This window comes from Drosophila grimshawi, unplaced genomic scaffold, assembly GCF_018153295.1.
Source record: "Drosophila grimshawi isolate 15287-2541.00 unplaced genomic scaffold, ASM1815329v1 contig_848, whole genome shotgun sequence".
In the NCBI taxonomy this organism is placed as follows: domain Eukaryota; kingdom Metazoa; phylum Arthropoda; class Insecta; order Diptera; family Drosophilidae; genus Drosophila; species Drosophila grimshawi.
This window is the reverse complement of record NW_025063692.1, coordinates 19,955,289-19,980,000: the sequence shown is the minus strand read 5'-3', so window position 1 is coordinate 19,980,000 and position 24,712 is coordinate 19,955,289. Positions and strand designations below refer to the sequence as shown.

The window sequence follows — 24,712 nt, the reverse complement described above, 5'->3', positions numbered from 1 at the left end:
TAGTGGACCGAGCAATGTTTGTTTTATCAGTTTTTGGAAGATCCCTCTATTCAAATAGATTGTTGAAAATTATGTTCCAAACAGTTATTAGGCTGACCTTGGAATATTTTTTTATGTCTAGTGTTCCAAGTGAAATGAAGTTTCTCATTACACATGTTGTCAAAAAATGACTATGCAAATTTGATTGAATAAAATGTTTTGCTAACCATTGCAATGTTGGTATAAATGTTGATATATTTTTCGTGGTTACATCGAATAATAAACAAACAAAAAACACACACAACTGTCACAACATTTGCATCAAATGACAAACAAATTGTATGCAAATTAAAAGTTTGTCATCCGATTTTGTACAAATTTATCGAAATATTTTATTTTAGGTGCAGTCTTTTTGTTAAGTCTTCCATAGGAAAAAGAAAAAAAAAAAACATATATAAACTTTGTTACCTGCCTGCATAATTCCATTTAAAATGTGCATAAATCTCTGGAAACTTCATTGCAACGTGAACAAAAAACAGAATAAAAATGATGGGAAAACATGGGGCTAAGCTAAAACTTTCAATATGCTGTCGAAACTGGCAGGATCAGTGTTGGTAAGTTTTTTTTTTTTGGATTACTAAATGCTGTGGTTGCCAATGCTGTGCGATATTATTTGGCAATAGATTGTGGCCGGGGTCAGTGGCCTTTGTACATTCTTCCACTTGATTATTCATGAATATTCTTGGTCGTCAAGTAAAGTCAAAACGAATGAGCATTTTTTTTTTCCATACAGAGGAAATAGGTTTCTGTGTTTAATTCAATTATATTTCATTCAAGTCTTAATACTACCCTTATAATTAGCATGCTTTTAAGTAGATTCCTTGAGGAAAGTTATTATTTTTTTATTTTTTTTTTTTAATACAGCAATTTGGCACACTTTGCAAAATAGTCTCTTACGTATACAACTTGCCTGTAATCCTTGGCGTGTATATATTTGTAGTTGATTTTCTCTCAGTGTACATAAATTACATAAGCGAATAGCAACAAAAATATTAAATATGAAGTTATGAAGCCGCTCTAGAAAGTTATTAGAATGTATAAAGACAAAAGTAAATAAATGTGTGTATGAGTAAGGCTGTAAGCAATATGAAGGCAAACTCAATGGAACTAAAATTCAAGTTGAGAGCTGATTTTTATACCATGTATATCATGTATACGTTTGTTTGTGTGTGTGTGTGTGTGTGTGTGTGACCTTGTATTGCTGCTTCTTTTGTGTGTTAATGGAAAAAGTTGCCCGCCCACGTTAGCCCGGTTTCTTGCAGCCATTCAGGGCCTGTTGCTGATTGCATTACAAGTTCGTTCCTTCTGATAGATATTACAATAAACTACAGCTCATTGTTGGTTTGCACAGATAACGAGCTCTCGCTGCCGCTTCATCCAGGACTTATTCAATGTACATTTGCAACATTTGCAGGGATAAGGACATGCACACAATTAAAGAGCTGCCAATATTAGTGGCTGCAAAAATGGAAAATCACAAAATTGTTGACGATATCTATTTAATTTGAAATACTTGTTGGTATAGCATTTGCTGAAATGAATCATATGATTATATACGTGGTACATTTATATTTACCAACGAGCACTTACTTGAGGAGTAGTGTTCGGAGCACAAATTAACAAACAAACCAAAACTTATCTCTATCTTTTAGTCCTTATACAAAATGGTTAAATTTGTAAGCCGATCTTTAGAGAAGGTCACCATTAATTCACCTTCACGTGTTGGTGATATTTCAAATAATCATTGATTTGATTTTGATAAAATATGCTAAGCAATGCAAGTATGTGTGGAAGAGACTGTTGATCTTTTAGATAGATAGTTAAGCCAGATAAATATGATGCCCTTATGGATGATGAGAGCTTGGCTTAAAGAATGTTAATACTTATATAACCCTGTATTTTATTTTGTAATGCGCTTTTTTCCAAAGTACACAACAATACCATCGACCACCAGAAGCGATCAATATATTTCAATTCGTTGTTGATGTCAAATGAATGCAATTGACTAGATGAGGCATAGCCGCTGTACTCAATAAAAATACACAAAATAAAGTTTCTTGATTTGTGATCTTGTGCTGTCAGCTATTCCGACATCTTGCCAAATTCATTATTTGTTTGCGGGTGCAAATGGTGGTCGAAGGATTCTTAAGTTAACACAATCACAATCACAGAAAGCACTTTAAAAAAATTTCAACTCTGTTTTTATACATCAGTTCAAGTGTGTGTGTGTGTGTGTGTGTGTGTGTATGTGTGTTTGTGTGATGGGGTGTTGCTTCGAACCGCTCGAGTTGAAAATTGCCGCACAACTGAACCGAATTGTAGCCAAGTCAATGGAGATCTCTGCCGACTATTTGTTTATTTTTTTTCTACTCTTAAATCATTTTTTTTAATATTTTTTTTTTTCAATGCTTCTTGCGCGAAGTGGTTGCTTTCTAAAAACCCTTGTTGTTGCTTTTGATATATAACAAAAACACTGTTTAGCTTGTTTTTGATGTTGTTGTTGTTCTTGTTGTGGCCGCTTAAAAATTCATTAACGCTTTGCTTATAACAAGTTTCAAATTACCAAAAGGCGTCTAACTGACATTGAGCTCTTGTTGTAATGTGCACAACTATTTAGCATCTATGCAACCTGTCAACGCGTGTGAGAGAGCGAGACAGCGAGAGAGCTGCCGAGACTGTTGCCGGTAATTCCTGGCTTGTTAAAGAATTTCTATTGATCGTTTCTGGTTAACTTGGCACTCGATTTGATGGTTTGTCATTGACACCATGTAGTTTATTTCCGTAACTATTTAGCGTGTCTTAGACAATTTGTATACACTCTAATGGAATAAATAGTGTATATAAGATCTGTTTTGCGGTCGTACAAAAGCCAAATTCAGTATACACTACATTTTTGTATAAGGACAATTACTACAATTTTTGATTAAGTAATTAAGATGTATATGCATGCAATATTGTTGCCAAATCACATATTCGTACTCCTCATTATAGCTATTTTTACACTTCGGACAGAGTATGTGACAGTCGGCATTTGTGTGTATTTATGTTTAACTCGCTTCAAGCATCTTTTTTTTTACCAACCGCATGTGAAATGCCCTAATTTCTAAACTACTCTGTCGATGCAGCTGCTGACGTCTCAGCGTCGTCAGCAGATGCTTTAGCACCACAGTGTGAACTCCCAACTTGTTTATGCTACACTCTATAACCATCTTGATGTGGTGTGTTGCGATGGGTTGTGTTTGCCCGGCCACGTCGGCCACGCCTGCCACTAGCCCACAATTCGATGGCCTCGTGTCCTTTCATAGTTGCAGCAGTAGCAACAACAGCAGTAGCAACAGCAGCAGTAGCAACAGCAGCAGCAGCAGCAGCAGCAGTAGCAGCAATAGCAGCAGCTGACACTAAGGCTAATGCTAAAGCCTAATGTGCTGGCACTCAAGAGGCTGCCAAACGCAGAACACCGTAAGAGCAGTGGGCTGCGAAGAGGTTGAGCCAAGAGAGTTGTGCCTCTTGTTGTGCGTAATGTGTGCAAATCAACAAGGATGTCAAGCACACACACAGGCTCACACACATATGTACATAGATGTGTATAAGTATTTAAATGGAAGTATGCGAGTACTGTTCTTCAACAGCTTATAGACTTCAGCAATGCACATGTTTCGCTAATACCTCTTGAATCCCATTCAACAAATAATCCCAAGTACTATACACAATAATAACAAAGAAAAGCGGCTACTTGAATCAAGTACAAAATGCGTAGCTGCCATCTAATACGCAATTTATATTCGACAGATTGATTTTGATGTTTTCATCTTTTAGTTGTGTCTTTTGATTTCACTCAAAAATCTAAAAACTGAACATGTCTTGGCCGAAATGATGAGTCGGGCGTAAAGTGCCTACAAAATGGAGGCCAATAAAGGCGTCGATAAAATGTTGGTAAATATTTAAAAGGCATATTGTCGTCCCCTTTACCCAGCTTCCATCTCTTTGTACACCATACTCCATGTTCTCTACCCTTGCGCCTTTGGATGGTGCGTGTTTGTCGCTGCTTAGGAAACGACAAACACGAAATTCATAAGGCAAACAAAATGAAATGTCGGTCAGCAGCTGCTCAGGATGTGAACTCGGGGGAACTTTGGGTTAACTTCTGGGGCAGCACGACAATGCCCCTTAGCATACTTTCGGGCTGACTGCTGAATGGCTATAAAAAAAACATAAAAAAAAAAACAAAAGAAAAACAGCGCCAAATGGAACAAGCAGAGGGCGGACGTGCAACGAGCGAGAGGCAACCCGACTAAACGAATAACAGAACATATGTCATTTTTACGCTGAGAAAAAAATATATTGCTCTAGCCGGGAGACTACTATACTACTATACTTTACATACAGTATATTAAATCGATTACAACAGACAGTTCGTCTAGGCGAGATCGGCTTGCCTGCTGGTGTTGATACAAAATATATATGCTTTATGGGGGCAGAGATTTTTTCATTTGTCTGTTGCACATATTTGCATATCATAATATCCCTTTTTACCCATTTTAAACAGTGACTACAAAAACAGAATATTAAATTCCGTGGGTAATCTAGTCAATAATAAATTGCCAATGTGTCAGATCAATTGGCAGACTACCATCTTACATATGCATTTATACGATAATGTATGTGCGAACTATATCGCATTTTAAGATTTCAACACTATTTTTACACCTCTCATATATTAAATTGTTAGTGAACGACCTTTAGGCAGAAGCAGCCAGAATACCAACAATTTGATATACTTCATACAGAAAGAAAGGCTGAAGGCTGACTTGACCGCCTGAGCTATTTAAAAGTATACACATCAACTATTGTATTAGACTTAATAATACAATGGTACAATGTGCAATGGGTGCAGGGTATTATCCAGTCATGCCCTCTAGAGACCTATTTTGCATAAATTTTTAAAGGTATTTGCAGTCAGTTTCAATAATTGTAAAACGCAAATGAAACGCATCGTTTCGCTTGGCTGCCCATTTGTGGCATACACAAATCGATGGCGACACAAAAATTTTACACTCAACCTGCTCCACTAGTTGAGGATACTACAGCCACAAAAACCACAATGGCAATAGCAACAATAACTTGACATCGATTCACTCGACTAAAGCCTTTGCCCGGTCTTTAAGTGTGTATGGCACTGTGATATGTGACAACCCTTGCGTCCTTTGGTATTTCTTTTGTTTGAGAATGCAACCCAGTACAAATCTTGAACTGTGCAAAGCTTTCAAATTTGTCCACACTCTCGTTGCTATAGTCTCGAAAAGGTAAAACTTGTGGGCCAATTCTGCACCTGCCATCAATGGACAAGATGGCCAGGCAGTGTTTAGCACTTAAACTGTGGTTAGCTCGCAGAAAATGCGAGATTATATTTGTATACATAGCTCTCTTGGAAACTATATGAAACTTGGAATATATACTCGCTCATGTCTGCATCGGATAAAGTATTTAGATTGATGATACCGCCCAAAAAGTAAATCGATAAACTCTTAAGCAAACTTTGAACTGAGATATATACTATAGAAGAATCTCTGGCAGAGCAACTGATAGTAGCTTATTCATTATTATTATATTATATTATTATTAACGGATATTATCGAACTTACAACATGTGCCAGTTTGTTGACATACAACTAAGTATATAGAATCAAATTGCCAAAATACCACAAAAGGAACGAAAGTAAACATTTTTCGTGTAAAGCTAATTTTTTCGCTTTTATTGATATTTTGCTCCCATAGCTCCTTCGCTCTCTTAAGTTCGAGATGTAAGGCGTTGTTTTCATTGATAAAAAGGAGGCGAATTTTGGCTTCGGCTGTTTCTATTGTCCATGTTATTGTTATTTTTCTGTTGTCTTTTGCACGTCCGACCTCTCGACATGTGTCCACGTGGCCGTGGCCCGTATGCTCACCGAAAAGGGCAAAAAGAAAACTTTTCCCATTTGCTTTTGGGCCTTTTGTCGAATTAGTTGATTCCCAAGTTTATTTTCAAGTCTTGGCTGTCTTGTCTTTAACTGACTTTACTAACTTCACAAAGCCCTTAGACCCACTTTACCCACATTTCACCATTTTCGTGTGAAAACCTCTTTAACTTTTGCCAAAAAGTATCTGGCGCAATGTTTTGCATTTAAATGTTGTGCCAATTTCAGAAGAGCTTTAGCAGTCAGTTGACTTCCGCCTGTGTTAATATATCTCCAACCTCCTCCCCCCTCACCATACTCACCCAATCAATTCTTCTTTTTCTCTCATATTATTTGATCATTTTTTTCCACACTCTCAGAACGCTTAGTGTCAAATAATTTTCCTAACAGCGACAAATCGCAGCAAATTATAAAATTCCAGTTCGCCATTGAGTACACCCTCCCCAAAAATGACCCAGCGAAAAGCGGTTCACAAAGTTGTTAACCCCCCTTCAACCATCTACTTTCCCCCTCTAATTCGAAAGAAAACTTTTTGGGCAATTTCTTTTTTTAGCTGAGCGCCAACAATTAATTGAAATTAACATATTTTTCTTTTATTTAAGGCAAGTTATCAGGCGACGCCCAACTGTTCAACCATTCCAACCCCAATATTTCTGAACCCCTCGTTCCACTCCCCTCACTTTTCAGCAGTCATGTTGAGTTTCATGCCTGAATTTCTCTGCAGCGCAAAGTTTTCATTTTTTGGCCAAGTTCTGTGCAAGTTCTTCTTACTCAGGCGTCAAGTTTTAAGCCAAACCAGCAAACCCTCAACTACCGCAACCAACCCTGCGATGGGGTCTGGGCATAGGGCTACCCAAAGCTATGATTGTATGGGCGTGGCAACAGTTACGCCTATTCGCCTGCCATAAGCTGACTTTAAACGGAACTGGTTCATGATGAGCATGCAATTCAAATTTGGTTAAGAATGCGAAACAAATCTTAGTTTCTGGTGACCCTAGATAAGCAGTAGTTTTTTTTTTTTTTTCATTGAGCAAATATAAAAATGAATCAATAAAATATAAATTTGAAATTTATTTGAGATAAGCGAGATTGAATTGAATATTCAATCAAAGAAGCTTTATGATTTTGCAGATCTTCATTTTATTCATGGCTTCTCCCTTTAAGTTTTCGTGTGCTTATCAAACTTGCCATTCAACCTTGAAACTCAACCTTATTAAATGAGCTAACAGCATTTAAAAAGATTCAGTTCAGATCGTTTGTACTTACAGTGTCTTGCAACCGTCTCAAACGTTAACAAAATTGCTAAAAATATCGTGCATTCTTCACTCATAAATTGACACACCCACTTCAAGTTTCGAAACTTGGCACATTTAACTAGCGGCATTGGGACTTGAATCGCTTGAGTACTTATACGTCCTGCTTTTACAAAGGTGTTTTTTGTCATCCTCACGACCAGATGGCTTCCTTCGTGATGGACTCTGAAGGTGGCGGTGCAAACGAGAGGTCCCAGTACTCACTCCCAGTAGAGTCTCTGGTCTCGTCTCTCATAATGTGGACATTGCTCGATTCCCCAGTTGCTTCAGTTGCTGTGCTCGGAGCTCTGCTGCCGTCTTTATATTTGCTATTTAGTTTGTGTTATTGTTTGCATTGCTGTTGCTTCTTTTGCTGGCCTTTAGAAAAAATTATACAAAACTTCTTACTTAGTGCGCTCGGCGATGAACAATTACGAGGTCACCGCCGCATATGATGTGGCTGGGAATGTGGGGGCCAGCCAAGCAGTGCCCATTGCGACTGCTGCTTAATATGTGCGCGGTTGGGTGGTTGGGTGGTTGGGCGGGTGGGCAAACGTGGCGTGGTGGCTGCAAATAAATAATGTGTTCGTAATAAGCGTGCGCTCTGAACGCTGAGTAGGCTGATTTGCCTTATAAACGATGCTAAGAAGCAGCCTGACAGGGGGCGGACGGGTAGTAAGAACAGCGAATCAGGTCAAGGCATTAAGTCCACACCAAGCAGCCAATGATTCAATTAATGTATAAATCACTTAATGCTATAACTTTTTGAAAACTCAATTTGTAGTAGAGAGCATTCACACAATTATAAAACAGCATCGATTTGAGGCCGTTTGCTGGGCAAGTTAAATTAAGTGAATCACGAAAACTACCTTAAATGAATTAAATGAAATGTTCTACCTGTTTATAGTTGAATAGATGTACACTCAAAGAGAAGCAACAAGCATTCATTCCAATTTTACACAATTCCTTGCATACATTCTACGCTTAAACAGTTTTATTATATGCTAAAACTGATTATCATCATTAGATGCATCAAAGGTGCGTTTTGTAAATTTGTTTTAAGTTGGGCTTAAATCGCTTCTAACTCAAAGACTCATCGACGTTGTCTTTAAATAGTTTTATAAGCCGTTAAAAGTTCGGATTGCTGACCTGCAACTTTTCAAATTGATTTTAAACACAATGCATACAAAATGATTGCCGCCTAAAAATATACAATGGATTTTCTTTGCAAAAAAAAAAAAAAAAAAATCGTTCAACTTTTGTTAAAGCCGGTGAAACTGAAACTTACCGTTCTTGATAAGCCGTTGAACGCGATAATTACGAGATGCTCGTGTTCAGCCCTTCTATTTGGAACCCCGCAGTGATTGGTGTTGAGGCCTTAGACTTTTGTGAACACGCCCTTCGACGGAGCACTGTGCGCTGAGTGAACTTTCGGCATTTCTGTGGAATTCAATTTCAAAGCTATATCATTTTCATTTAATTTCACGCTTTCAATTTGCCAACCGAAGCACCCACACCCACACACACACACACACACATACATACACACACACAACTAAAACTAACACCATGACGTAGGTTCGAGCGGATTGTAAGGACGCCGTATCCCTTTTGATTTGCTCGCCCCATTTGCTACCGTGCAATCCTATTGCCTCCACATTTTTGTGTGCTCTACACACGTGTGTATACGTGTCTATATATATATATGTATATATTTGTGTGTGTGTGTGTGTGTGTGTGTGTGCTTCTCGTTGACCTCGTCAGTGGCTCGCGGACATGTCAAAGGTATGCCATAATAGTTTTTTTCACCTATTGTCTGTAAAATGAAACCGTAACGGGTTCTGCGTTATCCTAGTTCGCATTTTCACCATTTTTTTATTTCAATAAAATCAGATGGTGTCGAAAGTCAGTTTGTTATTCTTATTTTATCGAGCATGCCCCGTTTCAGCAATTAATGAAAAGGATCGAACTAGGAACTATTTAGGCTGTTATCATATCATTTTTGACCAAATGTATAATGATCGATTACATTTTTATTTTGAAAGATAGGGAAAATGTTTGTTTTCAACCTGTGTCTTTTATCCAAAACTACTCCTATGTTAGATCTATAACACTCCCTCTTATTATTGTGGATCTAAAATTAGCTTGCATCTGTGTACTACTTTGCAGGGTATGACGAATACGTTGCGCATTGCGCATGGCATAATTGGAAGCTCTTTTGAATGTGTTTATATGTATGTAAGCTGATGGAAAGGAGGTTCAATTAGTAAACTGCATTCATTCATTTATATTCAATCCATATAATATATATTTTCAGCTAATTTCTGTTCTATATGGACTATCTGCAATAGGTGGCAAAAATCTGTCCGTGGGTGTGTGTTTTTGTCATTTCGCTGGCTTTAATCGTAAAATTTGTGAATTTATGCAGTTACTTTTGGCTATGGAAGTTTTGAATTTAATTTGCAGGTTGGGGGTGTGAGCAATTAAATAAATTATATCGTGTAAAAACTAACGTAATCAATTCTTGCTTCTCTCTTTCTCTCTCCCTTTCTCTACCTGCACTTTGGATAATTATAATGTGTAGCAAAAACTCTGATTAATTGAAAGTAAAGGCAAAAACAATCAGAGCTACAATAAAAGCAGCTTGCGCTCCAAGAGTAAGTGGTTGTCGGGCGTTGGCGGCGCACGGCCAGCGCTCTGAGCCACATTAAAAGCATAACAACAGCAGCAGCAGCAGCAGCAGCAACAACAGCATCAGCAGCAACAACAGCAACAATAACAACAAGCACAACTGTCGTCTTTTATAACATCAGCTTCAACAGCAACGCGACAGGCACAAAATCGAGCGCCAAACTTTGTGAACTTTTTGTTAATTTGCTTTGTTGGCCAGATCGCTTAGAAAGACGTACAAGAACATTCTTCAAGTAAAGCAAATAATAAGACAAAGTCAGCAAAAAAAAAAAACAAAAAAAAAAAACGAATAAAAGCAACACAAACAAAAAACAAAAACAAAAACAAGTTGAAGAAAAGATTTGAAGCAAATCATCGAAATGGAATTAAGCATCGCAATTGTCAAGCATTTAGCAAGCTTTAACAATAACATCAACAACAGCTACAAGAAATCAGCAGATAATTCGATTAAAACGGTATTAATCCGCAGCAACAGCGACAACAAAACCAACAACAACAACAAGCACCAACAGGCCGTCGAAAGTGAGAAAAACTCCAACAACCACAGCAGCAAAACGATTACAGCAACAGACACAGTAAGAGCCGAGCTCCTAGACAAATCAACAATAGCAATAGATAATATACAAATACTAACGGCAGCAGCAGCAGCAGCAGCAGCAGCAACAACAACTGCACCAGCAACAACAACAACAACAGCAACAACAACTGGTCTATTAGCGGTAACAAGGTGCAACGCTGAAACAATAGTCCACAAAGCAGTTGTCAGTCCATTCATGAGTGGCACAGGCAATAACACAAGCAACAACAACAACAACAACAACTACAACAGCACCAGCAAAAACAACAACTAAACCAGCAGCGTACGAACCAAAAATAGTGACAGACCAACCATTTACTGACAGTCAATAATCGATTAATACCAAACAACAATAGCAACGCAAGAGGCAACACCAGCAAATCAACTATCAAAGAACAAAGAATAGCGACAACTCAACCAGTAAGCAGTAACTAACAACCAACAACCAGAAGCAACAACCAGAAGCAACAACCAGAAGCAACAGCAGCAATTGTCAACGGCAACAACTAAATCAGCAAGAAACAACCGTCAACCAATAATAGTGGCAACATACTCAACAACGACTCAACAATTAAACCAGCCAGTAACAATCACCAAAAGTGACACCTCAATCATCAACAACTAACAATCGATAACCGATAACCGATAGGCAACAATCAAAAAAAATGCATCGCATACGTTCGACTTTTACGCGTTCGCGCACTCCGACGGGCGCCGAAATGAAAATGCAGAATAGTCTCGAGGTTCCCAAGCAGGTACACTTTGAGTTATCGATAATCTATGTTGTTGTTGTGCTATCGACCTTATTGTGTCGATTCGAGCTGAAATCGAATCGATTTTGTTGTGCATGTTCCAGTTTAACAGTGTCTTAATTGTGTTGTTGTTTTGTTTACTTTGGTTTCACTTGTCAATGATTTATTATATTAATTTTTATAGCGCTGCTATTATCGCTTATCGATAGTCTCTTATCGGTTAGCGTGCGCAGTTGGTATATTTTCAAATTGTTTTCTTAAATATGTCACAAACTTATCGATTACCGGCAGCATACTAATCAAGTAAAATGCTGCATGTTCGATACCTTATCGTTTCTGTGTCTCTGTATATTTTGTTTTGATGCCCTTGTATTGGTCCAACATGCACGCACCCCGCACCCCGCTTCCCGTTTCCCCCTCCAACCACCTCTTTCGTTTCACTGAAGATTGTTATCGATTGTTGTCTGGAGTCGAGCGCTGTGCTAGTGACTAGCTTACATTATCCGCTTTCTCTATTTCTATGCGCTTCATCATTGATCATCAGGTGCGCTCCGCCTCGTTTGATGAGATGCAATTGGAGACGCAGCGCTCCGCTGCGCATCTCCTGAAGCAGCAGTCATCCTCGTCGGCAGACGAGCGATCCTCGGAGGGTGGCTATCTGCAGGTGCCGCAGGCAGCGCATGCCCAACGCTCGCACAGTTTCGACTCGGCAGCCGCCTCCGTGGGCAGCGATGATTCTGGTGCTTTTCTTGAGGTGCCACGGCGTCTGAAGGTGCGGCGCAGCTCTTCGACGAAGACACCGCCGCCGTGCATCCATTGCCATTTTGTGGAGCAATATGAGAAAGAGATGACAGCCGAGCGGCGCTATTTTATTGACCACCGAGAGCTGAGCACTCTCAGCTATAGCAACACCAGCTCCGATACGAGCGACGATGATGACAGCACAGATGCCTTGGACGATGATGATGCGGCTGGTGCCTGTGGCGGCATGGAGATGGACGACGAAGCCGCTATTGAGATGGATCTACGCATGTCCAATCTAAGCATGGGCATCAGTATGCTCAGCAGCATTGAGGAGTCGCGGACGCGCCTGCCCCGTCAAATGCGTCGCCACACGATCGGAAGTTCGGTGACCACGTCCGAGGATGAGGGCATGGAGGGTTCTGAAAATGGATCGCCGCACTTTGGCAACACCCTGTTGCCACCGCAACCAACAACGCCATGTGGCATCACCTTCACACTGTCGCCAACCAATGGCGACTGTCCCCCATTTCCGGATTATGCGTTCCCCATTGATCCTGGCTCGCCGCCCATCTCTCCAGTACCAACTCCCACGCTTGTGCGACAGACCAGTCCGGTGCTGGAGCTGCCGTCTACTTCAAACGGATGCCAGCAGCTAAGCGCTACAGCTGCCGCAGCAGCTGCAGCACTGACGCTGCCTGCCATCGCCTCCAGTGGTTCTAGTTGCGCCGCCAGCTGCTCCAGTGCAGATGCCGATGATGCGGCCGCTGCCATGGGCTTGCCAATGGTGGGTCGTGGCAGGCGTCGTTCGATATCGCGACAGGAGGCCATCTTTGTGGAGCCGACGGGCAATTCGCTGGAGAATGTGTCGCACGAGGAGGTGGGCACTGTCACCAAGTCATCGGTGGACACCGCTGATTCACTGGAAGAGGCCTCCATAATGGCCACCTGCGGTTCCCCAACAGCACCCAACGCAGCCGCAGCCGTTGCCGCTGCCAACGCCAGTCATCATTCTACATTCGTTGTGCGGGATATTTATTTGACGGTGCCGGACCTGAGGCGTGATCGGGCCGCGTCGGTGGACTCGTGCTTCTCGAAGCTCTCATCCGGCGGCAAAACGGAGGAGTTGCAGCCCACAGGTGATGTCTGCTTTCTCACCGTGCCCAACAACAATGCGACCCGCTCTCGTTCCGTTGACATCGTCCTGCCCACCGATGAGCAGGCACGCTACAAGGCGCTTGCCATGACTGGAAGCGGCGGTGGCGGAGCTGCCGCTGGCCTCTACGTGGATGGGTATGTTTCTCACACACTCTCTCTCTTTCTCAATCTTTTTGTCAACAATTCTGTTTTAGTTTTTCGCTCTTTTCTTTTCGTGTTCTCTGTTGTCCTGTGTTCTTTATGTTGGTTTCTTTTAACACGAGGATTACCTCAAACTTCTGCATTCTGGCGAATCGCAAGCTATGAAAATTGTTGTTTTCTTTACAGCATTTTTATTATTAACTCTTAATTATTACAATTATATTACAAGATTAACAGCAATTAATTATTTTGATAAATTATTTTCAACTGAGTTCAATCATATATTAGTTGTATACCCATCGCTCTTAATACCTGGTATGGCTGTAGATATTTTAAAAACTTTTCTTTTGTGTAGGTTTTTCTTATTTTTTCGATTATTTCGACTATAAAATAATCACGCAATGGCAAATTGCGACAGGAAATTGTAACGGTTGAAGTCGTTGACCTAACTTGGTTTAAACTAGACTCTCTTCTCAGTCCCTCATTGAGCATGTTGCCAGTGATCTTTCATATAGGTCTAAGCTTGGCACCTTAACTGAAGCACCCAAAAACCAGATTTGGGTTTTTCGCTCAATCATGCTGAGAGAAAGGACCTTAACTTGGAACCCATTCAATTTGAACAACCCCCGATGAATGACAATGGCAATTATGGGATTCAGTTTGTCTGTAGGAGGAGTTAGATGGCAGTTGTCAGCCCCGGCACGTGTTGGCCAAGAGGAGCGACATATGATGCCAGCGAATAGAGGGAGAAGGCTCGCGGCTTAAGCCTAATTAGAAAAGAAGTCGAAATTCTTGGCAGCAGCAAGCAGCAAGTCCGAGCCGTATTTCATAATTCACACGCTGCGCACGGTCATCGATTCGACTAAAGCCGGCCCGGAATCCAGTCGAAAAAGGCATTCAACTCCCCCTGCCAACCAATTCCAACTATACACAGGGTGTTTCGGGCGGCGCATGCATAAATTATGGCGGCTGTTGTTGAAAAAGTGGCTCAGCCAAGCGATTTCCTTGAATTACAACAAAAGTACCTCATAAATAACATTCAAACAAAGTGTCCTGTTGCCCAAAATGACAGCTAAGTGAACGGGCCGAATGAGCGGACAGCCACACAGACAAGCGGATTGAACGACACGCGGACAGCTGACGGACGTACGGACAGCAGTCGGACAGCACCCGCTTCACTTTGAGTGTCGCCTGAATTTGGCCAATTGTAAGCGCCGGACGCGGAGCACGGGCTGGATGTGGATGTGGATGTGGTGGATGTCGCTGTTTGCCGAAAATGGTTAAGCCGTTGTGCAAACTTGCTTAGATAGATTGATGATTATGAGTTTTGTGATAGGCATGCAAGTTAATCAGCCTGAAAAAGACGCAACTTTCCTGATGGATAACCAAGTTAAGCGGGTTGGTCTTATTTTTTTTTTCGTTTAGCGTGTTAAGACTATCAAATAGTTTTTGTTCAGTTTTGCAGTAAGATATCAAACTGTTTGTCATATCAAACCACAACTGTATTAAGTGTGCAAAAATAACTTTCACCTCTAAAATATATTAATTATATAAAACTGCTGCCGGTTTCCAAGCTCAAATTATAAATCTGATCAGTTTTAAGTGCCGGCTTTAATTCACACCTATCGTGGAGTTTTAATCAAATATCATAAAAGGGAAAATATCTTTATTTTATGAATATCAATTAACTGAATGCTCTTGAGCCGACTGAGGCTTCTGCTTAATCTTTGTGACCTACAGTGTCTCGCAGTTAAACTGGATCTATAAAGATCCATTGCATACTGTTTGCTGTTAAATTTAATTTATTACTTAAATTATAATTTAAAGAAATCAAAATCACAACTCGCATAGTTCTACATCCAAGAAAAAGTCTACATTGCATTTATATAAATTGGTATTTAAACAGTGTTTGCTAAATATTCCATACTTATATATGTATTTCTTATATTGCAGGTACGTACACATATGTTGACTTTATTAATATTGCCCAAAAAGCCTCCATTTGCACAGATAAGTATCGAGCTGTTAAAAAAAAAAACAAATACAAAAAAAAAAAACAAAAAAAGACACTTTGATTTGTATTTACACACAAGAGATTTCCGTTTTAATTTCCGATTTGTGTGGCTACGTGCTAACCGGGCGGATGTTCATTTATGAGTGTATTTTTATATGTGTACATACATTGACATATTGTGTGATATTGCGATTCCTTTTTTTTCCTTTGGGTCTATTAACAACCTGCTTGACATTCGGCTTTAACCCCGATTCGAAGGCCAACAGCCATAAAGCTGATTTTAATACTCTGACACCTGAAGGTACAAGAGTATATTGGTTTTGTGCAATGTCTGTTCGTTTGTCCGTATGGATCCTTGAAACTTGGAACATATACCAAAATTCTTGGAACTGAAACCAAAATTCACAAAAGTATTTGTCTCCCGCAATCCAAAAGCCAAACTTGGACGGTAGATTCTGTGGCACCTGTTGTCAAATCGTAGTACCTACTCGTATCGGAGTATTTCGGAGTCGGTTACGCCCGACAGCAATGCTTATTTTTAATTTACGATGCTCAAGCGTGACATGTTATTGTGTTCCCCCCTCATCCAGCTACGGGTTTTATCTGCTCTCGTTTCGAGGTGGGGTGGCCTACGATATTTAAAGCCGCATGATATGCTTAAATTTTTGACCTTTTGCCCGATAAAATGGCAAACAAAAATTATAAAATCATTCAATCATGTGCCGGCACTCCAGGCAGCTATCCAAACGAGCCGATGAACCTAATTCAGTCTTCATTTTTTGGGGAAACATGCGGCTCAGCGATTCCGACGTCTACTATTGCGGTTTAGCTGTGCTTAGCTGCCAGTAGCCACTAGCAGCAATAATAATAATGATAATAACAATAATAATAACAATAATAATAATAATAATATTAAGATTAATAATAACAATAATAGAAATAACAACAACAGCAACACTTTATTTTTTATGACAATGGCGAAAATAATATTATAAGAAGCAAGAATGCCAAGTGAGATCGACTTCAGTATACCCTGAATCCAGCTGTCAAACATATTTTATTTATTTTTTTTCCAAACAAAACGAAGAAAGTTATGGTTAAAATTAAATTAAATCAAATTGTTCTGCCCGAGTTATACGTGAACTTATATTACAAATTGGAAATGTCTATCTCTTATAGTCACTGAGATTGACTTTATGGAGTCGGAGATGCGTCCTTCTGCCTGCTACATACTTTATCACAAAAATCATTATACCCTTTTCATCAATTTTTAATGCATTGAGGGTATAAAAAGGATTCCCAGAGGGACACAAGATTGAACGCATCTAAATTACGATAAATGCCAAAGGCGTAATGGCAATGTTTTGTGGAAGGGAGCAACTGATTGAAACCGCTGACCCGACTGATAACGGAGCAACGGCATTTAGTGCTGAGGCCCTGCCACAGCCCACCACAATGTTGGTGGCACATTAATCATACGACGCGTGAAACTAGAACGCCATTGTCTCACTGCTGTGCAGCATGCAACAAATGAAACTAGAGAGAAGCGATAGTTGAGGATAAGAAATACTATTTTATATATCACACGCCAACATTTTCTAGCTTCACTTCATACTGATTATATTGCTATATTCATATAGGTACATATATATATATATACATTAAATACAAAATATGTAGCTAATTACTTTCTGTAATCATGTATTATATATTTCAGTTGAGCGGTTAGGAAACTATTTTGCATCAAATACTTAATGAGCCGGCAAATGTTTTGATGGTTTCGCATCAGCTGTGCGTAATCATGTGATTCAATATAAATTATATTCGAATAATATTCGCATTTGAATTAAATATAGGAATGTTTCAATTGATTTACGATCGACATATATAACCCATTCATTTGCCATTTGCCATAAGTATATTTTAAGATTGCTTCAATATGTTAAATCAATCATACATTTTTACTGCCCATTAATTTGAATGCCAAAGATATAATTTGAGCTGATTTAGGCCCAACTTTGTTTGTTTCATGTTTTACATGCTGGTATCGGGTAGAATTCTAGATCAAAATCAGTTGATTTGGCTATTTTTACTTTTTATTTTAAATTGCATTACAAAAAGAAACTGATGAGTCAAGAATTGTCGGAGAATTCTCATATGAATAGCTGCACTCGGATTGACTGCTGATGGCCACTCAATTTTCGGCTAGATCATAAAAATATCTTTCGTAATGCTTTCGATGTTGTCATTTCTGCTGGAGGAGTTCCAGTTCCGGATTGCTGACGCACGCCGCACGCAGCCAGCGCAACAAGAAACAGCTAAAACAATAAGCTGATTTCCATTTTTTCTATACCCCTTATTCATTCATGTTGTTAAAAGTTGCTATTGAAATGCGCAAATCTAGGCAAATATTTGGTACTATAATTAAAACGTATATAAATAGATATAATATGCCTATATTATATTTGAACGTTCGAATATACTTTGTTGCGTCAAATATTTCATTTCACACTTCACCAAATTTTGATTGCTGATTGCCAAGAGCGCTTTAAGCGCAGCTACAGGGTATCTCGTGGACGGGCCCACTCCATCTCTTACACACACTTACGTGTCTGGCAACTACGTCATCAGCAGTCGTCAATCGTCGGTTTGTCAGTCGTGTGTGTTTACGCTCAGGTTATGCGGGGCGGTCAACGGGGGTGCAAAAAAGACAACGACAGCAACGACAAAGGCAGCAAAAATTGAAATGCAAATTGAAGGCACAAAGCAAAAAATGGCAGAGAACAATCAAAACCATGTACGAGTATTGTAGATAAAAGCAGCGCAGCGAAGCGCCTCGCTGCCAGTGTATCTAAAATGTCACCATGGAAATATGAAAGCAAGCACGAGCGAGAGCACAAGATCCACCACACAGATAGATACACACACACTCACACACACACACACACACATATACACACGAACACACAGAGCACATCGAGATCGTCGCACAAAACTCACCAAAAAGTAGAGGTGACAAAGCGCACAACTTGGCGATCTGCCGGCGTCGACGTTAGCGTCAAAATGTCGGCGTCTGCGACTGCTGCCGGCTGCTGACGCCGCTCGGTAGCTGAACCCTGCCTCAGTTGCCGTGTGTGGTTGGACGCCGCCAGCCAGCGAAAAGAACGTGAACGTGAACCGCAGCAATTGAAACGAATCGAAAAGAACGCACAATCTCCGTCTTCCGGCCCGCCGGCCCCGTCGCCAGCCCCTTTATAATAGTTTACATACGCGGAGTAACCGGATAAAGCAAAAGAAAACAGAAGCCTCATCAATTCTCTTGAATTCCGTACTATGGAAAATTCATAGCGGCAAATAGTAACAAGTGAATGCTTGAGTGGAAAAAATCATTTAAGTTATTATTATTTATTTTCGTTTTTGTTGTTGTTTTTTGTTTTTTGTTTTTGTTTTTGTTGTTGTTTTTGTGACATGACTGTGGCCGAGCAGATAATCAGTGCGGCAAGCGCACAGCAAATAAAGAAAGGAGAAAATATAAAAGAACAAAACAAATTACATGCAATTTATGGCATCTGACAAAGTGTAATACCAAAATGTCAAATCAAAACAACAGTTGCCACCCCAATTTGGGTGCAACTGGCGCGTGTGTGTTGTGTTGTGCGGGTGGTTGGAGGGTTGAATAATTTGATGTTTTCAACAATTTATAGACCGCAGAACATTTGTTCAATTGACGCGTTGCCGACACGCGGCAATTAATTGAACCAATGTTTAATTGATCGCTGTTCTTGAAAATGAAATACAAAACATGAAATTAGAGACATACAACACGCGTAGGGGCAAGCATGCATACTAAATGTGTGTTGAATGAGGCACGCATCTATGCAGCTCAACGATGTGGCAACATTGTTCAAAACGCTGCAGCTGAAATCAGTTTGCGAGTATGCACTTCAAATAACTGGCCAACTTTCAAATCTCACATGTGCTCGGTTTATTTTACCCATGTTAGCATGAAAAGAACATATTATGTTACAGCAATTTTGGATCTGATTTCTCTGTAGCAGACTCAACAAAGTAAACACCAACAATTTACCGAGTAAATAATTGAACAAACAATACCACAGAACTATATCTAATCGTCTGAAGCACCATGTGTTTTGCCCACATTTCGAAGAGTTCACCTTGGCTGAAGTTGCGCCCTGGTGTGTGCCACTAAAATGTTGCCACTGTTGGGGTTGTCGGTGTGCAACGCTATAGTATCGTATACGCTGCTGAAGTGTTGCCAGAATCGCAAAAGTTTTTGGGGATGTGGATGTTGGGCAATTCGGGCGATCTGTGTGTGGCATGTGAACCGAAAGGCTAACTGCCAGCCATGACATTTCAAGAATTTCGAACTCATTTAAATGAGCGCAGCAGCAGCGGCAGCAGCTAACACAACAGCAAGAACAACAACCACAACAACAACTACAACAGCAGCAGCAACAACCACAACAATTACAAAACAACAAAAGCTACAACAACTTCGCGTTTTTCCTATTTCGTTTGATTTATTGTAGATTTTCTATTTCTTGTTGTTCTTGTTTGATGGCAGCTGCGCCAAGAAAACACAACAAGGCAGCCAGCCAAGTCGATCAGGACACCCCCCCTGCAATGGAGGGGCAGCCAACCGGCATATTGCGCATACGCCCAATGAGCCAAAAATTATAAATGTGCAATTTATGGCCAACTAATATCCAGTAGCAATTTATGACTGCATTTCATTTTAATCAAAAGAGCGCTCGGTGCTGGCCTAGACACAGAGCACGAAGTGTTAGGCTCGACCTGCACCTGCCAGCAACAAGAAGTTCATAGCGCCGACCACCCCAAACAAAAACTAAACAAAAATAATTGGGATTTCTGCCTTGCAGATACCCTGTAAAAGAGCTGCTAAATAAAATGATAACACTCTGTTCAGTTTTATTGCCAAAGGCCTCCTTAAGAGTTCTCAAATTACCTAAATCATGCTGCTCTCATCCTTATTATCGATCTTGAGCGTTATTTGATCGATCAAATCATGGTGTAACTATATATATATATATATATATATATATATATATATATATATATATCTACATATGTATATTCAACAATGAATACTAAATCAAGTTTATTTAATTTCACCCATCAAGTTTATTTATTTTCATCTAATATTCAAAGTTGAAAGCCTCTAGTCTCTTATATACATATGTGATCCGACGACTGCTGATGATGATCAAGAATATATACTACATATGCATAGTACACATTTCGTTCGCTGTCAATGGGTACAGGGTATCAAAAATACAAAATTATGAAAAATGATGAGGACAAGAGTGACAAAATAAAAAAAAAAAATACTGAAAGTGATTTTAAAAATAAATATCAAGTCACACACATGTTTTAGATTTAAAATGTTCGACTTGTTGCTGGCGATGTTGCTTATAATTAACTTGAGTATTTTTAGCGAGAAAAATTAACAACAACAGCAGCGACAGCGACAGCGGCAGCAAAGAAAACAAAGACGGCTGCAGAAAACACACCAACAACAAAAACAACAACAACAAATACAACAAAAACAACAACAAGCCAAAAAAGGCAAATAAAGTATTTCAATTAAAATACGAAAAACGTAAATTAAAATACTGCAAAGCACACAAAAACAAAACAAATTTTAACGTCGCCAACAGTTTTGCAAAACACGCAAAAAAAAAAATGTTTACACACACACACACACACACACACACTCATAGTAGCTGTGTATGTGTAAATTGGGCACCAAATTTACTGCTGCTGCCATGGCAAATTGCAAAAAAGGGATCTGCTTTAATCCTTATGCTCATTGGGAGTTCTACAATTGCGCTTTGTCAATTTATTTATTAGCCTTCTTTTTCGCTGTTGTTGTTATTGTTGCTGCTGTTGTTGTTTGATTTGTTTGCTTGCCGCTTCAAATTCATTCATAAATTGTGCCAGTCAGTAATAAACATACATTGTGCAAGAGATTAGGAAACTGTTTCAATGTTGGCTTTTCAGCTTGCACACACACACACACACACACACACACACACACACACACACGCACACATATAGCACACACAAACAAAGAAAAGAGAAAACACAATAAAAGTAACAACGGTGCTTCTAATGTTATCAGAAAGTATACAGCAATGTGTAATTTTGACTTTTGTTCCTCCCACTAGCAATTTGTTCACCTTTAATATAATCTTTTCTACTATTTTACTAAGCATTCTAAGCCACACAGATAAAATGATGTTTGGAGATAGATATAGGCTTGATATATAGATATAATCAGATTTCACCCAATTAGCTCGAATCACGCCAATATTTGCAGCTACTTTCAGCTGTAAATTTGTTGTCTCGACTTGGGAAATCTGATTTTCTCTCGTCTTTTAGGTATTTTGTTGCTTTGTCGCCTGCGTTATTTTCTTGATTTTTTTCTGTCTTCACACAGCCAAAAGTATTTCCCATCTCGCCTTGGCTGCCAACTGGTTTTCTTTTCGTTTATAAAAGCGTTTTACTTCAGTTGTGCACCTTTGCAAATTTCCGCAAAACTCTGCAAACTTTCGGCCACAACAACAACAACAAGAACAACAATAACAACGACAACAAAATCGGAATGCAAATTCGAAAAGTCAGCCCCCGTTGCCAGCTGCAAAAGCTTTGTTCTTGTCCCAGTCTCAGCATCGGTTTTTTGGTTATCATTTCCCCCATTCCTCCTCCGTTTTCCACCCTGTTGCCCATCGGCAGCTGCTCCTCATATTTTCCTGTCTACAAACTTTGAATAAAATCTGCGCAATCATTCGACGTCCTATTCCGTGTTCCGGAAGAGTTGCCAACTTATTCATCAAGTTGAATTTTCTTTTCTATTTATTATTGAAATTTTAGCAATCTTACGTCTTACGTGTACTGCCAGTCCTTGAGTTCATCCTGAGGACGCGTTTTCTGTGCGTCCTGCTGGCTGCTGCTACACTTAATGCCAATTAAGAATATTAATGTCATTGGCAGCGACGCTCGTTTATTGTCGAATGCTCCATCTGTAACCCAAATCACCCGTCCAACCCTTTCTGGCTGCCATCTGCAGGCATCGATGTCGTCTGCGCTTCGTTTGCTTCTTTGATCAACCATTTCACTGGCATTGCAGATGCATCGAATGAATCTGTCCAGCTTCAGCTTCAGCTCCAACTAATTTTCTCATTCGCCCGCCTTTTGTCAGTATTGTTAATATTCATTTGCTTTTTTTTTGCACGAAAGCTAAGGGCTCAAATAGCTGGTTGCCAGTAACCAGCTTCCAAAGGTTGCCCCGTCCCCCCTCTCACACCCTCTCCCTCAACCAAAGCCGGCAACCAATTGAATCCCGAGACACCATTAATCGCAATCACAAACGAGGCGACGCGACGTTCTGATAATTTTTCATTTTGCGCAGCTCAAATGTATTTTTCATGGGCTAAGACGAGCAAAACGATGGAACGATACATATTTATATTTATATAAATATACATATATGTATATGACATTAAAATATATATGGGATATTTGCCTTATAGTTTTAGCCAATTTTTAACGGATGGACATGCCGCGGCTGATCAAGAATATATATGCTCTATGGGATCAGAGACGTCGCCATTAATGCGTTGCAAGCTTCGCTTACACCGAGAACAAATTTCAGCCCCATATCTTATTCTATATATATGTATAAGCTTAAAGGAATTGTAAATTAAATGTCTGAGAAAATATAGTGCCAATAACTAATGGAAATATCCAATAGCTTTAGCTTCATTTGAGTACTTAGCTCTGAATATGTGAACTTTATTAACTAATTTCTGCTTTATACACAAAAATTGGTTTAATTAAGTGCAAGAAAGTTCAAATCCAAATAGTTGAGGTTTTTATTAATTGGTTGAATGAGGTCAGCGCAAATGATTCTTAACAAAATTTGAATGATGTCGCCGAGCAAATCTTGGCCAGTGAAATATGAAAGCAAATTCGGAATAGCAAACTGTCATTATTGAGAAACGTACGAAAATATTTTCAAGGTTTTTTTTATTGATTTTGTCTATGGGCACATTCGGTTGAGCGGCCCAAAATGACAGAATGGCGACATTGAAAGCGATTCGCTCTGCTAAACATTAGCGGCTCATCGCTGCTCACCACCTAATCACCTAATCACCTGTCCCCAGCACGATACCCATCCCAATACTCATCCCCACCACTATTGACCATTCCCATTCCCATTCCCAATGCCAATTGTCCGTTGTCCATTGCCCGTTGTCCATTGCCCATTTACATAGGCGATTGCCATTCAGAATCGGATACTCATTCCCCATTTCCATTCGGTTTTGTCCGTTCTGCCTAGCTTCAAAGGCGGGCATCAAAATCAAATTTAATCGCATTTGAATTGAAATTGCGTTTGAAGTTTTGTGACCTGTCCATTTTGGGCCAATGGCTGTCTATAATTCGTTATTTGTGTGCGTTTTTGCTCATTGCTGACAAAACCGGCGGACAGCCCGACATACGGGCTTAGCTGGATCATCTTGGCTGTTTATGCTGATCAAGAATATATATATATATACTATAGACCGTAGTCAACCTGTCTACATAATTCTCTCAGTTCAGACTTTATTGATTGAAATTGCTAGAAGTGATAAGTGATATTCTGCATTGGTCTCTAACCAATATACTCGTACATCTTATTGGTATAATTTATAAATTTCCTACTCGTGGGGAATAGATATTATGAAATAAGTAAAGTCAAACGTACGTTACATATAACAGACTGCTTAGCAGGCATATACAGATAGTCTACAACACTGACATATCGCATTAGTGCTAAAAATATTTATTCGTCAAACGAATTGCATCGAAAACGACATATGAAATTCTAAACAAATTGCGATGGCCAATATAGACCTAGGCCGCTACGGTTGGTCAAGCATAAAGCGGCAGCTGGACAGTGGGGCAGGGCGGGCAGGTCACTGGCAAAATCAACGTCATTTGCAGAAGCATTTCCTCACTCATGCACAAGCCACGAGAGTCGCCTGCACGCAACGATAAAGCGCTCAACAAAACAGGGCTTCCACCTTTCAATGAAAAAGTACAAAAACAAAAAAACAAAAAACAAAAAACAAAAAACTATGCGTGAGTCAAAAACAGTAACTCAAATTGCAGACCCAACAGCCACAGGCGACAAACTCCACACCCAACAAGGCGACACAAAATGGACACTCACACACACACACTCACACACACACACACACACACACAGATATGGAATGGACACGACACGTTCTCGAGAGGCGCTTTGGCACCGTAAACGCTGACAATTG

The 24,712-nt window shown here is 39.8% G+C and overlaps 2 protein-coding genes across 9 annotated transcripts in view; one reads left to right on the top strand and one right to left on the bottom strand.

Annotated features, from left to right (window-relative positions):
- The window catches only part of LOC6565295, a gene marked incomplete at its 5' end in the record, with an annotated part of 15,881 nt that extends 7,279 nt beyond the window's left edge, over nt 1–8,602 (bottom strand). Inside the window, one exon of the mRNA XM_001991379.3 lies at nt 8,574–8,602. Within this exon, the coding sequence (XP_001991415.2) occupies nt 8,574–8,602 (29 nt within the window). The remainder of the gene's footprint in view (nt 1–8,573) is intronic.
- The window catches only part of LOC6565297 (eye-specific diacylglycerol kinase), a 118,435-nt gene that overhangs the window by 80,399 nt on the left and 13,324 nt on the right, over nt 1–24,712 (top strand). For 2 of the 8 annotated variants that reach the window (XM_032738438.2, XM_032738436.2), the window contains exons 1-2: nt 10,654–11,308; nt 11,850–13,339. The exons of 1 other annotated variant lie outside the window; for it this stretch is intronic. In XM_032738438.2, the coding sequence (XP_032594329.1) occupies nt 11,219–11,308; nt 11,850–13,339 (1,580 nt within the window). In that variant the 5' untranslated portion in view covers nt 10,654–11,218. Of the gene's footprint in view, nt 1–10,650; nt 11,309–11,849; nt 13,340–18,281; nt 18,724–24,712 lie in introns of those variants that run through there. 5 more of the 8 variants (XR_006246890.1, XM_043216301.1, XM_032738437.2 and 2 more) reach the window with 5 other exon arrangements.